We start from the raw sequence: 15,013 nt of genomic DNA on the forward strand, positions 1-15,013 counted from the left end.
TTCATTAGCGTTTGCTATTGTTTTGTGTATAAAGTTGTGACTCCGCCTACTGACCAACCCATATAATAGGCTGGCTAGCCTAGTGTCGTGCCGTCTCCTGTTCTCAACCTAACTTCCTTGTGGATGGGCGGCTGGGCCGGGTCAGTTATGGCACCAGGGTCAGGGAGTAACTTCAGTTGTGTGGCTAGATGATCTCTGTCCATGGAGAAAGTGAACAAGGGCAAAGGGTAGGCAATGGGCGTGGTGGCAGTAGATCAGGGATCACACAGTGGGCGCAGCTCGGAGCTGGTAATGATGGATGAAGCGGGTACTACTAGTGAGCGTCCCTTAAAGATGGGGATGTGGGAGGGAAAGGAGTGGCTCGGAAGTGGGGGTCTCCCTTCTTGGGTGGGGCGGAGGGCAGGCAGTGGGCATGGTGTGGTTGGAACTAGAGGCCAATGACAGCGAAGAAGCAGTGGGCGTGGCTCACAGGTCGCGGACGGAGAGGTAGAGATGGGTGCTTGAGGTGTGTAGTAGGCGTGACTGGATGGGAGTTGGTGACGTGTCTGTAGGGGCGGGGTAGAGTGAGTGGGTGGCCTGGGCCAACGCTATCTTTGGCAGTTACGCTAGTAGCGCGTGGCTGTGTGCGTGACCCCGGGACGGGACTGCGCGCGTTCGGAATCGGCTTGTGTTGTGAACACTATGGGAGAACGGGGAGCCGGAGCGGCGGGATTGGGCCGCAGGAAAAAGACCGGCAGTCGGCCGTTGAGTACCTCGAGTGTCGCTGAACTGGAGGATGCGGAGGAAGAGACTCTCAGTAGGAGGAAATCCCTGGCAGAGAATGGGAGGGAGAGAGGAGAGCCCTGTCCAGCTCAGAGCCAAGCCGCCCGCCCCTCCGACAACCAGTTCAGGTGAGAGAGGGCGGGGACGGGACACCCCGCTACCGGAGCAACTCAACTTTCCTCTCCAGCTAGTCCCAACTGCCCCGTTTAACTCCGCCTCTGGAACCCCAATTGCACTTATCCACCCGTCTCCCTTCTGCTAGTCTCTTAGTCACTTTCCCTGCACGTTCACAGCCTTCCCTTAACTCAGCCGCTGGCTGGCACCAGAGCAACTCGACTCACTCTCCTGCTCACCCTCTGTGGCACCCCCATCTCTCACCATATCCCCCTCACTGTCCCCATTTAGACACCCTCCCAGAATTTCCCCATATTCACACCATGTCCACTCCAGTACATCTACGCTCTTGATGTAACTGATCCCCTGGTACCAGAACATCTTGATTACACCAGCTGTATCTCTACCTCTTCCCCTCTTCATAGCACATCAGCTCCTGCACTTAACCCAACTCCCTTCTTCTCCTTATCCACAGTACAGTACGGCCTCCTTCCCCAGCACCTCAACTTAACATGGTGAAAAGGAACTTCTGCTTTCCTCTTTTTTTTTTTCTGCCTGCTAGTGCTTGCATCCTTCTAGTTCACATGGACCATGACCTTGATGTTATTTTGCTCTCTATCCTTCTTTGCATATCACCATTCTCGAATTATTACATTGGCTCTCCATCCAATTCTGTATTCAGTTCAAGTTTCTCTTACTCACCTACAAATACATCTGTCTACACTTTTTTAGATTTAGCTCATGTTTTTCAGTAGTAATTCAGGTCAAATGACATTAAGGAATGCCAGGTATTTCCATTTTCTCTGGAGGGCTTATAATCTAAGTCTGCATTTGAGGCATTGGAGGGTTAAATTAGTGCTGTACTGTATGAACAGTGTGGCCATGCAGGGCACAAATAGGAAAGGGCATAAGAATTACTCCCAGGCCACTGTTTCCTTTTATTGGCAGTGTTGAGGTGGGTGTACTGGACAGGGGCATCAGTAAGCAAGTTGCACAGGTAACTATAGCTTGGAGTGGTCTTGGGTTGAGTGACTTGCTCAAGATCACAAGCAGTGCTAGTGGGGTTTGAGCCCTTCTCCAGTTATTGGCTTGCCCTTCTAACCACTAGGCTCATTACCTGCCTTTAGAACAAGTGATGTGTGTGGGTTTATTTTATATTTTTGTACTGTCGTCTGTATTGTTTGGTTCAAAGCAGATTTTCTTTTTGTAAACAATTTGTGATTCAACTGGTTATAGATGCCTGAGATTAAGAAAACACAAACCATAAATAAAAATAGGTCAATATATCAGATCATCAAATAGAACATAACTTAGTGACCCCCTTTCCCTCACTCTCAAAGAGTAACCATTCCTTTTATTGTCTTGCCTTGGTCACCACTGCTTCCATAAGCCTAACCTGAACTATTTTCACTGTACAGCTTCTCATTTGATTTCTGTTCTCTCTCCTTGTGCTCTTCCTTATGAACTCTGCTCATCAGGGCAGATTCCTCTTATCTGTTTCATCTCCACCTTTGCCAGTTCCTGCCTCTGCTCTTCCCACTTATTTTTCTCATAGATTCTGTTTAGTCAAAATTAATAATGTACATAACAGACTTTAAACTCCATGGTGCAGAGATGCTCTTTGTGCAGTTTGTATTGCTGTGTGTGTCTGGCACATTAGAACTAACTAGTGGCGATTTTAGGGTAAAGGGGCTCTGTACTGGTACAATAAGTAGTAAAACAAGAATCAAGTTCTTCTTTTTGATTAAGATGCCATTTTAAAAATTAAAACTAAAGCTTTTGCCTATTTCTTGAACTTTAATATAGGGGCCCTTTAACTAAAGCTTAGTGTGTGCTAAATGCTAAGAATAGGTATAAAATGAGCTTCTTGGCATTTAGCATGTGCTAATTGTGTTAACGCGCTTAGCTTTAGTAAAAGGGCTCCATAGTGATTGAAAACACATTCTAGTGTCTGAATAGTTAAATCCAAAGTGAGAGCAGAGTTAGTTTTGTAGAGGTTTCATAATTTCTATAGGATCAAAGCCTGCTAACCATTTGAAGATCTTATTTAGGAGTGCTGCTCTTGCTTTGTCAGAAGGTGTTGGTGCTCTGAGTATTTAATATGTTAAGTTGGGTGGGGAAAATTTTTCGTATCTGGCAACCCTGGCTACAACATTCAATTTAATATTAAACCCTACTGACATTACTGGAGAAACAAGCAAACCTTTTTGTAAACTCACTTACATTAACTGCTTTTACCACTTGCTCAGGCAGTGAGTTCAAGAGCTTAAAGCCCTGGAAATCTTGCTTAACTCTCACTTTAGATTGCATAGCTGCCAGGTTAAAGGATCATAAGCTAAAACTCGATCCAGATAAATCAGCCCTTTTGGCAGTGCCACAGCTTGCACGCATTATTATGATGTCAGGTATTCCTATTGCTTAGATAGTAACCCTGGATGGGACACTTTACTTTCACATTGATAAAATCCTATTACTATAGATTGCATTTGATTTATCCTGTCCGTCATCTCTCCACTGCCTTGGCTCTCAGGATCATTATTCATTCCTTGGTCATTTTGCGGTTGGATTATTGTAGCACTCTTCTTCAAGGCATTTCAACCCATAACCTTTTATCCTGTCCGTCATCTCTCCACTGCCTCGGCTCTCAGGATCATTATTCAATCCTTGATCATTTCGCGGTTGGATTATTGTAGTACTCTTCTTCAAGGTACTACAACCTATAACCTTCGTCGTCTCCAACTCTGCTGTGCGATTATTGACAAACTTATGTAAATATGACCACATTACATTTCACTTCAAGAATGAGCATTGGTTGCCAATTACTCATCGTTATAAGTTTGTACTGCATTCAGGCCAACCACCTTACCTATCCCAGGTAAGAGTATTCGTTCTTCAGCTGAAAATTTGCTGTCTGCTTCCTCATTCAAACAGATCCATCTCAACACCATCCGAGTGAAGCTATTTAGTTTAATTGGACCGGAACTCTGGAACTCCTTGTCATCTTGCCTGCGATTGGAACACAGGCTTGATAAATTTAAATCTGACCTAAAGACATAACCTGTTCCGTGATGCATTTCTCAATTTTGGCTGAGTTGGAACAATTACAGCCGTTCTGTGTAGTTTCCTTTTCTGTATACTTTGTCCAAGCCTGCCTCTTTTTCCCTTACTTTCTTATTTCTCTTTCTTATTGCATTTTTAGTTCCTTTCCCTATTCATTAATTATTGTAATTTGTGAACCGCCCAGGTGGCTTTTACTGTTGAAGCGGTATATTAAATAAATGTAAACTTGAAACTTAACTATAGATTGAATGCTGATTTTAAATAGGGAGGGGTGACCTGAGATATTACAGACAGGGAAGCCTGACTTCAGTGCCAGGCAAAATAGTGGAAACTTATAAAGAATAAAATTATGGAACATATAGACAAACATGGTTTAATGGGACAGAGTCAGTATGGGTTCAGCCAAGGGAAGTCTTGCCTCATCAATTTGCTTAAATTCTTTGAAGGTGTAAATAAACATGTAGGTAAAGGTGAGCTGGTTGACGTAGTGTATCTGGATTTTCAGAAACCTTTTGACAAAGCTCCTCATGAGCGACTCCTGAGAAAATTAAAAAGTCATGGGATAGGAGGAAATGTCCTTCTGTGGATTGATTATTGGACAGAAAACAGAGGGTAGGGTTAAATGGCCATTTTTCTCAATGGAGGAGAGTGAATAGTGGTGTGCCACAGGGATCTGTACTGTACTGGAACTGGTGCTATTTAACATATTTATAAATGATCTGGAAAATGGAACAACGAGTGAGATGATTAAATTGGCAGATGACACAAAACTATTCAAACTTGTCAAAACGCATGTGAATTGTGAAAAATTACAGAAAGATCTTAGGAAACTGGAAGACTGGGCATCCAAATGGTACATGAATTTTAATGTAGACAAATGCAAAGTGATGCACTTTGGGAAGGATAGTTTGATTCATAGTTATCAGATGCTAGGGTCCACTTTAGGAGTCAGCACTCAAGAAAAAGACTTAGGTATTGTAGAAAAAAAGGCTGAAATCTACCTAGTATGTGGTGGTGTCCAGAAAAGCAAAGGGGATGCTAGGAATTGTTAGGGAAGGGATGCAAAATAAGACCAAGAATAATATTTATTTATATTGCACCTTGGTGTGACCTCACCTTGCGTATTGCGTGCAGTTCTGGTCTCCTTATCTCGAAAAGGATATAGTGGAATTAGAAAAGGTTCAAATAAGAGCGACCAAAATTATAATGGGGATAAAGGCTAAACAGATTAGGCTTCTTAAGCTTGGAAAAGAAACTGCTGAGAGGGGATATGATTGAGGTCTACAAAATCCTGAGTGGAATAGAACATTTAAAAGTTAATCGATTTTTCACTCTTTCAGAACAGGGGACACTCAATGAAATTACATGAAAATACTTTTAAAACAAATATGAGGAAATATTTTTTCATTCAAAGAATAGTTAAGCTCTGGAACTTGTTGCTGGATGATGTGGTAACAGCGGTTAGTGTATCTGGGTTTAAAAAAGGTTTGGACAGGTTCCTGAAGAAGTCTATATTCTGTTATTGAGATGGACATGGGGAAGCCACTTCTTGCCATGGGATTGATAGCATAGAAGTTGCTATTATTTGGGATTCTGCCAGGTACTTGTGACCTGGATTGGCTAGATGGACCGTTGGTCTGACCCAGTGTGGCTATTCTAATATACTTATTTTGTTTTAAATGTGCTACTACGCAACTTCATAGAGTGTCCCCTAGTCTTTGTATTTTTCAAGATGTAAACAGTTGATTCACCTTTACCTGTTCCACTCCATTCAGAATTCATAGACCGCAAGCTGGAGATCCTCAACCCCTTTAGCCTTTCCTTACATGATAGTCATTCCATCCCCTTAATCATTTTGATTTTCCTTTTCTGTACCTTTTCCAGCTCCACTATATCTTTTTGTGAGATGCAGCAACCAGAATTGCACACAATACTCGGGGTGTGGGCTCACCATGGAGTGATAAAGGAGTGGAGGAGTGGCCTAGTGGTTAGGGTGGTGGACTTTGGTCCTGGGGAACTGAGGAACTGAGTTTGATTCCCACTTCAGGCACAGGCAGCTCCTTGTGACTCTGGGCAAGTCACTTAACCCTCCAGTGTCCCACGTAAGCCGCATTGAGCCTGCCATGAGTGGGAAAGCGCGGGGTACATATGTAACAAAAAAAAAATCAGTCTTTTGTTTTTTGTTGGGGTAGAAGTACTATGTGTTAGTTTAGCCACATGGGGGGAAAATATCAGACGTTCATATATGATGATGTTAACTTTTCTTCTTAAGTTTTGAATAAAAATGATTGAAACATAAGTCTTTTGTTTTATTCTTTATTCCTTTCTTTATAATTTTGAACTTTGTTAATTTGGCTGTCACCACCCACCGAGCAGATGATTGTAATCGTATTGTTCACAATGACACTAGATTCTTTTCCTCAGTGGTGACTTAATAAAAAAATGGGGAAAGTGTGCAGAGCACCAAACTCTTGTGTGCATATCTGTAGCTGTATTGTCTGTATTTGTGGCTTTAGTGGGTTGGGTGGAAGGTAGTTGTGTGTGTGGTGGAGGGGGAGAGTAGAGTGGCAGTTTGAAAAGGAAGGAAGAATTACCTAACTGCTATGGTTCGTTTGGGAGCATTCTTTGTCTAACACCTAGGTGTAAAGCATACTATGCAGGACTACCCCCATATTTGTTCACCCTGATCCTACCCTATATACCACCTTGATCCCTTGGACTCCCACATCTTGGTCCTAGACAATCCTATTACAAAATGACTAGATATTCTGCATTTTATTTTTTTAGCACCTAAATTGTGGAATGACCTTCCTTCCTGCATTTGGTCTGAACAATTGTTCCCCAAATTTAAGATCACACTCAGTGACCTAACACAAGAGTGACACGCTTTTATTGATTATTTATTTAGATTGCTCACACCTTTTTCAGTAGTAGCTCAAGGTGAGTTTCATTAAGATACACTGGGTATTTCTCTGTCCCTGGAGGACATTCTAATTTTGTACCTGAGGCAATGGAGGGTAAAGTGACCTGTCCAAGATCACAAGGAGCAGCCGTGGAATTTGAACCGGCCACTCCTGGATGTCAAGACTGGCACTCTAACCACTAGGCTACTCCTCCACTCATGATTGGTCCTTTCCTATCTCAAATGGAGTTGTTTTCTTAAATGTATGTTGACTTTATCTTTATTGTAAACCGTGTTGACCTTTTAGCTAAGGTGGTATATCAAGCCTCTAAACAAACATAAATATGCTCTTGTTGGGAAGACTGGATGGAGCATACAGATTTGTATCTGCCATCATCTACTATGTTACTGTGTGCTGCCCAGATCCCACCCACATGTATGCCCACTTGCAAACTATATTAAACATTTGCGCATATTTATAGCGCTTGGCTAGTTTTTGACATTTGTGTATTTTTGTGCACACACATGCGTATATATGCTGATTTTCAAGACATTTATGTACATATTTGCTGCTTGAGAGGCCCTTTCACTTAGGGGTAGATGCTACAAAGGGTGCCAAAAATCAGGCAGCAAAAATATGGGCGCTAAGGGCTAGATTCTATATATGGCACCTAGAATCTAGGCATGTCTGATAAGATGCCTAGGCATTTTCGATTAAAGATGCCTAGGCATAGTCGATTAAACACACCTAAATTCAGGCACCATATATAGAATGTGCCTGGGCCAGGCGGATGCACCTAAATCTAGGCGTGTTCATCTACATGCACTGGTACAAATTCTGTAACAGCGTGTGTAGATGTGATTGATAGGCCCGGCACGCCCACAGTCCGCCCATGACTGTGCCCCCATTTTGGCTGTGCACGTGGGGATTTGGACTATGCGCATCAGAATTTATGCGCACCACTTTGCAGAATACTCCTGGCTTGCATGTAAATTCCTATTAAGGCCTATCAATGTTGCTAATTGGTTGTTATCGGCCAATTAACAACACTAAGTGGCGTGTAAAGCAATTAAGGTGTGTGCCTCTGTGCGCCAAATACAGAATTTGGGAGTAAGTGTTAATTCTGTATTGGCAGTTGCATGCAAAGCTACAGTTATAAAAGAGGGCGTAAGTTATCATGTGTGCACTTAACTTTTGTTTGTTTCTCTTCTGAGTATGTGGTTTTAACTTTGCTATCAATTTTGGTGTTCCTTCTCTACTTTTATCTCATAATTTGTATTTTTGTAAACCACCTTGACCCATGCGTCGGTATATCAAATATGCAATAAAACAATAATAAGTTAGTTTTGTGCATACCATGACAGGAATGAACCTCACTCCTAAGTCAGAGTATGAGGAGTATGATCTCAGTCGCTTTCATATTTGTTGCTAAAGCTTGCCATCATACTTACATCGTGCCAAAGAGATCCCACCCCCCTTTCAAAAAGCCATGCGGTAATGCTGATATAGGCCATACCTTGAATGGTCTGTGTCGGCATTACCATGTGGCTTTGTAAATGGGGGGGGGGGGGGGGGAGTTTGTAAGATTTAATATGGATAGGTTGCCTATACAAGTGAAATTGGAAACTGGGGAAAGGGGATGGGGATTTGATATTCCACCTTTCTGTGGAATATAAAAGTGGTTTCTATGTTATATATAGATACCTATTTTGTACCTGAGGCAGTGAAGGGATAAGTGACTTGCCCAGAGTCACAAGGAGCTGCAGTGGGAATTGAACCCGGTTCCCTTGGTTTTCACCCACTGCACTAACCATTAGGCTGCTACTGTACTCCTTTGTATGTTTCAACACTTTTATTGAAGGCAATACAAAAGTAATAATATGAATGCACCCACATCATCAGTAAACCCTCTCTCAAGAGCCCAGAAAACGAATACAATGGGCACTCTAGACCTTCAAACTACATTTTAGTAAAACCCCACCAGTGCCCCCCTCCCCAACCCCCCTCTCCAGTGAATCCATTGCTTATTAACCACAACCAAGTATCAAAACAAAGAACCTAACCCCCCCCCCCCCCACACTTATTCTATCCCCCTCTTCCCGAAGGACCCAGCCCAGGGCCTGGGTTCTTATAGCACTCGGACGGGTCCCACGGGAAACCCTCCTCCCCCACCGTAACTGACTTCAGATCAATGAAAAATATAAATTGAGGTATCAAATCCACCCTTTACAGGGTATTCACAATAAGACTACGCCCCCGGGGGCTTAAAGTGGAGAGGTAAGGATTCCAAATCAACAAAAAGGACTTCCTGCGCTTGAGAGACCCTTTTGCATCCCTAGCCTCCCAGTTAGCCAATAAATGCACCTGATTCCTCCAATGCCAATATGCCGGAGGATCAGGTGAGGTCCAATATTGTAATATAACTTTTCAGGCTACTAGGGTCAATTTGCGACACAAAAGGGTAGCGTGTTTGCGCAAGGGATAATAAGCTTTAGGTTTATCGAGTAAAAACTACTCCACAGACCCCCTTAGTTGACAGTCCAATATACGCGACAGAAACCGTCTTACCTTCTCCCAAAAGTTATGTACTTGAGGACACCCCCAAAAAGCATGAAGGAAGGTCTGATGGGACTGCTTACACTTGGAGCAATCAGACTCTCCTTGTGGGACCATATGTGTCAACTGTGCTTTAGATATATATGCCCGAAGTATAACCCTTAATCTGCATTCCCTTAGTCGTGCATCTGTGGTTAGGAGGGGTATACTCTTGAGAGTGGCTGCAACATCCCAATCCCCTAGAGGATCCCCCAAATCTGCCTCCCTAGACTTCACCACTGAAAAGTCCCTACCCGGGTTCCCCTCAATAAGGGCCTTATATAACCCTGATACAGATACTCCCACATCCAATATCCTTTGAAAGAAATCACAAATACGAGATCCCGACTGATTCCCCAGACAAGAACCATTGAGAGTAGACATATAGTGTTTGATTTGCGCATATGCAAACCGGTTGCCCCACATAAGGCCCACCTGATTTTGTATAGTCTCAAATTGAATCAACTCACCCTCCCCTCTTAGTAGATGCTCCAGAAGGACAATTCCCTTTTACTACTACTACTATTTAACATTTCTAAAGCGCTACTAGGGTTACGCAGCGCTGTACAGTTAACAAAGGACAGTCCCTGCTCAAAGGAGCTTACAATCTAATGGACAACATGTGAAGTCAGCTTACAATCTAATGGACAGTATGTGCGGACAGTCAACTTGGGGCAGTCTAGATTCCTGGGTAGAGGTGAAATGGTTAGGTGCCGAATGTGACATTGAAGAGATGGGCTTTGAGCAAGGATTTGAAGATGGGCAATGAGGGGGCTTGGCGTATGGGCTGAGGAAGTTTATTCCAAGCATAGGGAGAGGTAAGGCAGAATGGGTGGAGCCTGGAGTTGGCTATGGTGGAGAAAGGAACAGAGAGGAGGGATTTGTCCTGTGAGCGGAGGTTTCGGGTAGGAGCGTACGGGGAGATAAGGGTAGAGAGGTAGTGAGGGGCTGCAGATTGAGTGCATTTGTAAGTTAGTAGGAGAAGCTTGAACTATATGCAGTACCTGATCGGAAGCCAGTGAAGTGACTTGAGGAGAGGGGTGATATGAGTATATCGGTCTAGGCGGAAGATAAGACGCGCAGCAGAGTTCTGAACGGATTGAAGGGGGGATAGATGGCTAAATGGGAGGCCAGTGAGGAGTAGGTTACAGTAGTCAAGGCGAGAGGTAACGAGAGCGTGGACGAGAGTTCGGGTGGTGTGCTCAGAGAGGAAAGGGCGAATTTTGCTGATGTTATAGAGAAAGAAGCGACAGGTCTTGGCTATCTGCTGGATATGCGTGGAGAAGGAGAGGGAGGAGTTGAAGATGACTCCGAGGTTGTGGGCAGATGAGACTGGGAGAGTGGAGGGAGGGGAGAGGTGGGTTTGGGTGGAAAGACAATAAGCTCTGTCTTGGACATGTTCAGTTTCAGGTGGCGGTTGGACATCCATGCAGCAATGTCGGATAAGCAGGCCAATACTTTGGCTTGGGTTTCCGTAGTGATGTCTGGTGTGGAGAGATAAAGCTGGGTGTCTTCGGCGTAGAGATGATATTGGAAGCCATGGGATAAAATCAGCGAGCCCAGGGAAGAGGTATAGATCAAAAAGAGAAGGGGTCCAAGGACAGATCCCTGAGGAACTCCAACAGAGCGGGATGGGGGTGGAGGAAGATCCATGAGAGTGTACTCTGAAGGAGAGGTAAGAGGAGAACCAGGAGAGGACAGAGCCCTGGAACCCAAATGAAGACGGTGTGGCAAGAAGTAAATTATGATTGACAGTGTCAAAAGCAATTCCCTTTTGTTCCCATATCTGAAAAATAGGATTGTCCAAGCCTGGTTCAAAAGCCACATTACCCCTAATAGCAGGGCCGTGCCTAGGGTCTCTGGTGCCCCCCTGCAGACTATCGGTTGGCGCGCCCCCCCCCCCCCCCCCGTCCAGCAGAGCAGGAACAGAAGGGAGCAGGCAAGTAAGCCTGACCTCAGGAAAAAATAGCACTGTATATATCCCTCATTGATAAGTCTCTGACTCTAAAGTTTAGCAATTTCATTAAAGCAAAATGTATTTTCACATATCACATCCTATCCAATGAGAATGTTTTATATATGTCACCCGTCTGTGGTAAAACTTCACTCAGTATCAAAATACCTCTAATATGTAGTCGTGCCAGCCGAGGAAACTAACTGTGCTCAGCTCACAAGAGACAGAGTGAACATAAAATAAAACTTCATCCTTAAAAGATAATATCGGATGAATGCATGAAGGTGAATATGAATTCCTGTGAATGGAATCAATTTGATTTACAATAAATCCAGATACTACTCCCTCATATATATAACAAAAAATTATTTAAGTGGAATGGAATTATTTGACTGTACTGGTAAACAGAAAGAAATACTCTATTGCATTCTAATCTCCTTTGCACCAAAGGATATAATTCAGATCAAACATTTATCTCTGATCAACTATCTCAGATCAAATATTTATTTCAGATCAAATATTAAGGTTTCCTTGCTTACAGTCACTTAAATCTACCTAGCCTTTATATAGCTTATAGGATTTAAACACTCTTAAACTGAAATTCACCCTTTTCTATTCTTCATAAACTTCAAGTAATCCTGAAATATTCAGATCCTTTTCTCACTAGAGAAACTTCAATCGCCACCAATCTCTTTTCACTTATATTTTCTCATTTACCACAATCAGGCACTCTTCTATAACTTCAGTCAACAAACACAGGAAGTCACAGCTGGATGTCTCTCTTGGCAAAGGACAGCTCTCACTCTGTTCACTTCCCAGGCAGATTTCTTAACAGAAGCTGATCATCCAATCAGAGAGCTCTATTTGAATGCAGATTAACATACAGACACTCATGGAAATGTTTAGTGAAAAACACCGGACTAATTTGCATATGATTTAAACAAATCTGAGCATATGACAACCAAGTACAGACTCCCAGCACCTGAATTCTGCAATTAGATTTAAGGCAAATACTTTTAAAACTTATTTTTAGCACTTTTAAAATTTCAGGTTCTCTTTAATTTAAATGCTGTTTCAAGCTCTGAAACTCACCCTGACTGAGGAGCTAACCCCAAACTGAAGCATAAATAGCAATCTGGTTGTATTCTCACATAACTTGAAGAGCATGCTTGCCTCAATTAATACTGCTCCTTTGCATGAAAAGGGGAGGGCAGCGAAGCTAGGAGAATCACAAGTTCAGGTGAAAGATTTTGCAAGTGAGCAGACGGACAGCAGGGCAGTAGCGCCCCTCGAAGGCAAGTGCCCCCCTGCGGCGCTTACCTCGCTTACTGCATCAGCACGGCCCTGCCTAATAGACAACTGGTCTGATATAAATGTTACCCCTCAATTTACTCACCAACACTCTCCATGCTTCCCTCAGAGGTCCCAACAGCACTCCTGTAGATGGTTGGGTGTTTGACTTTTCGTACAATGTAACAGGGAATAAAAATTTTAAGGATCGTAAAACGATCGTTCCAAATCAACCGGTGTGTAAAATTGCGTCTGTCCAAACCAGTCTCCCAGATGCCGCAGTAAGCATGCTTGATTATATAATTTAAAATCTGGGAGCCCCATCCCTCTTTGCTTCCACGATCCCAACATAGTGGCCAGTCTGATTTATTTTTTATCTGCCCAACAAAATCTACGGTACTCCTTTGTAATCAAACCTGTGGTACCCAAAACGATGGGAAATATTTCTGTATCTTTCTACTACATTTTCTTAGTCTGACTGCATTTCTTGGTACTTAAGGATCTCCTCTCTCCAGGTGATTCACAGAGTAATCACTTGAGACTGACACCCCTGTGATGATGCCGGTTTGGTGTTTCTATTTAACCATTATGTTCAGTTTTCTTTCTTCCAGCTTTTTATCGATCGGGATGGGGATGTCCCAGGTGGTTAAACCTCTTTGTTTTCTGCAGTTATCTTAGGGTTGCAATCCTAGTGCTACAGAGTTTCCAGTGAATGAGACGAGGCACTTTGTTGTACCTTTTCTCTACATGTATGTATTCTTACTACGTTTTTGTTCTAACAGATGCATGTTATGTTAACCTCTGAAGTATCCTGTTGGTGAAACATGTTGGGTTGTTTTACGTGAATAAAGAAGATTTTTAATCAAGAAACACAAGAGCTCTGTTTATAGTGTGCACATTTTTTTTTGTGTATAATACCTATGCTGTTTTAATCACTTTCACAATCATGAAACTCCCTAATCTCTTGTTTGCAATATTTGTCTCTTATTTGTTTATAGAGAGCTGATAACATCAGGGTTATCAACTCCCAAAGACTGTTCAAAAGACTTCAGTCCAATAAAAAGATGTAATGTTATGTTTGTTGATGTTTACTTATTAACTTGCACTAACACATCACCCACCTGACTGTAGCAGCCTTGGTGAGGAAGAGTGAAGAGAGAGAGTGTAGTCTGCTACCATGGTGTGGGACATGTAAAAACAGCAGTTTGGACATGGCTCGCACTGAATAGTTCCTGTGCTTCATTGTTTATGGGATTTGTAATTTTTGAGTAGATACAACAAACTATTCATGGGAAAGCCTATCATTAACAAAGCTCCTAGGAGGGGGCAGACTCAGTGCCCTCAAATAAGCAGAGATTAGAGAGGGACACATTAAAAATCTATCCTGTGTGTGTCTTGTGCTCTAGCAGGACCAGAAGCCCTTGGGTGACTAAGATCTCTTCAGTACTCACCACTATCTTCATGTTGCAATAGCTGTATTTAAACAAATTTTATTAGCGCGATACCTTGCAGTAGAAGTGTGTGCATTCCTTTTAATAATCTCATGATAATGGTAAAGTGATACCGGTAGAGATTGTAAATGGTGAGGAGCTGCAGAAGCATTTTGTATTTCAGCTCAGTAAACTGTACTGTTGTACCTTGGTTTGGTTTATTTATTTTGCAAACATTTCATGCATTGATAAATTTGTGTCCTGGAGTGACATGCAGTGTGGTTATTTTACACAACTACTCCATTTCCCTTGTGCAGTATCTGTCAAGCTATGATATAAAATGATGAATGTCGTAGAATAGGTAAATAGTTTCATGGAGTGTCTTCTAAATTTAGTACTAACAAGTACTGGACTTGAAACAAAATTAGAGAGTATTTTTTTTTTCATTTGGTACACAATCAAGCTCTTGAATCTTATGCCAGAGGGTGTAGTCAAAGAATCCGGTATAGCTGGGTTTAAGAGTGCTTTATGGTCTCTCTTTTCAGAAACTTGTCTGAACAATTAGCCAAAGTGACTAGGGAAAGAAAGCCACTACTCAGCCGTGGGAGCGAGCAAGAAGGGATGGATATATTTGGAATCATGGCTGAGTACCGCTTTCTTTGATTTCGTTTGAGTAGCAGCATAGAGAATGACACAGGGATAAAATTTGTTCCCGTTCCTGCCCCGTCCCCATGGGTTCTGTCCCTGCCCTGTCCCCATGGGCTCTGTTCTCATCTGCAGAAGCCTCAAATACTTATGATTTTATATTTAAATCTTTTTATTAAAAGTATAGAAAGGAACAGTTTGCTGTGCAACTGTTGTGTATAAATTACAAATAGAAAACAATAACAATGAGCAACTATAAT

At 42.6% G+C, this 15,013-nt stretch overlaps 1 protein-coding gene across 1 annotated transcript in view; it reads left to right on the plus strand.

Moving 5' to 3' along the window:
* Window positions 1-562: 562 nt before the first annotated feature.
* The window catches only part of DGAT1 (diacylglycerol O-acyltransferase 1), a 365,492-nt gene continuing 351,041 nt past the window's right edge, over window positions 563-15,013 (plus strand). The window contains exon 1 of the mRNA XM_030220830.1: window positions 563-890. Coding sequence (XP_030076690.1) covers window positions 682-890 — 209 coding nt within the window. The 5' untranslated portion in view covers window positions 563-681. The remainder of the gene's footprint in view (window positions 891-15,013) is intronic.

This window comes from Microcaecilia unicolor, chromosome 1, assembly GCF_901765095.1.
Source record: "Microcaecilia unicolor chromosome 1, aMicUni1.1, whole genome shotgun sequence".
Lineage (NCBI taxonomy): Eukaryota > Metazoa > Chordata > Amphibia > Gymnophiona > Siphonopidae > Microcaecilia > Microcaecilia unicolor.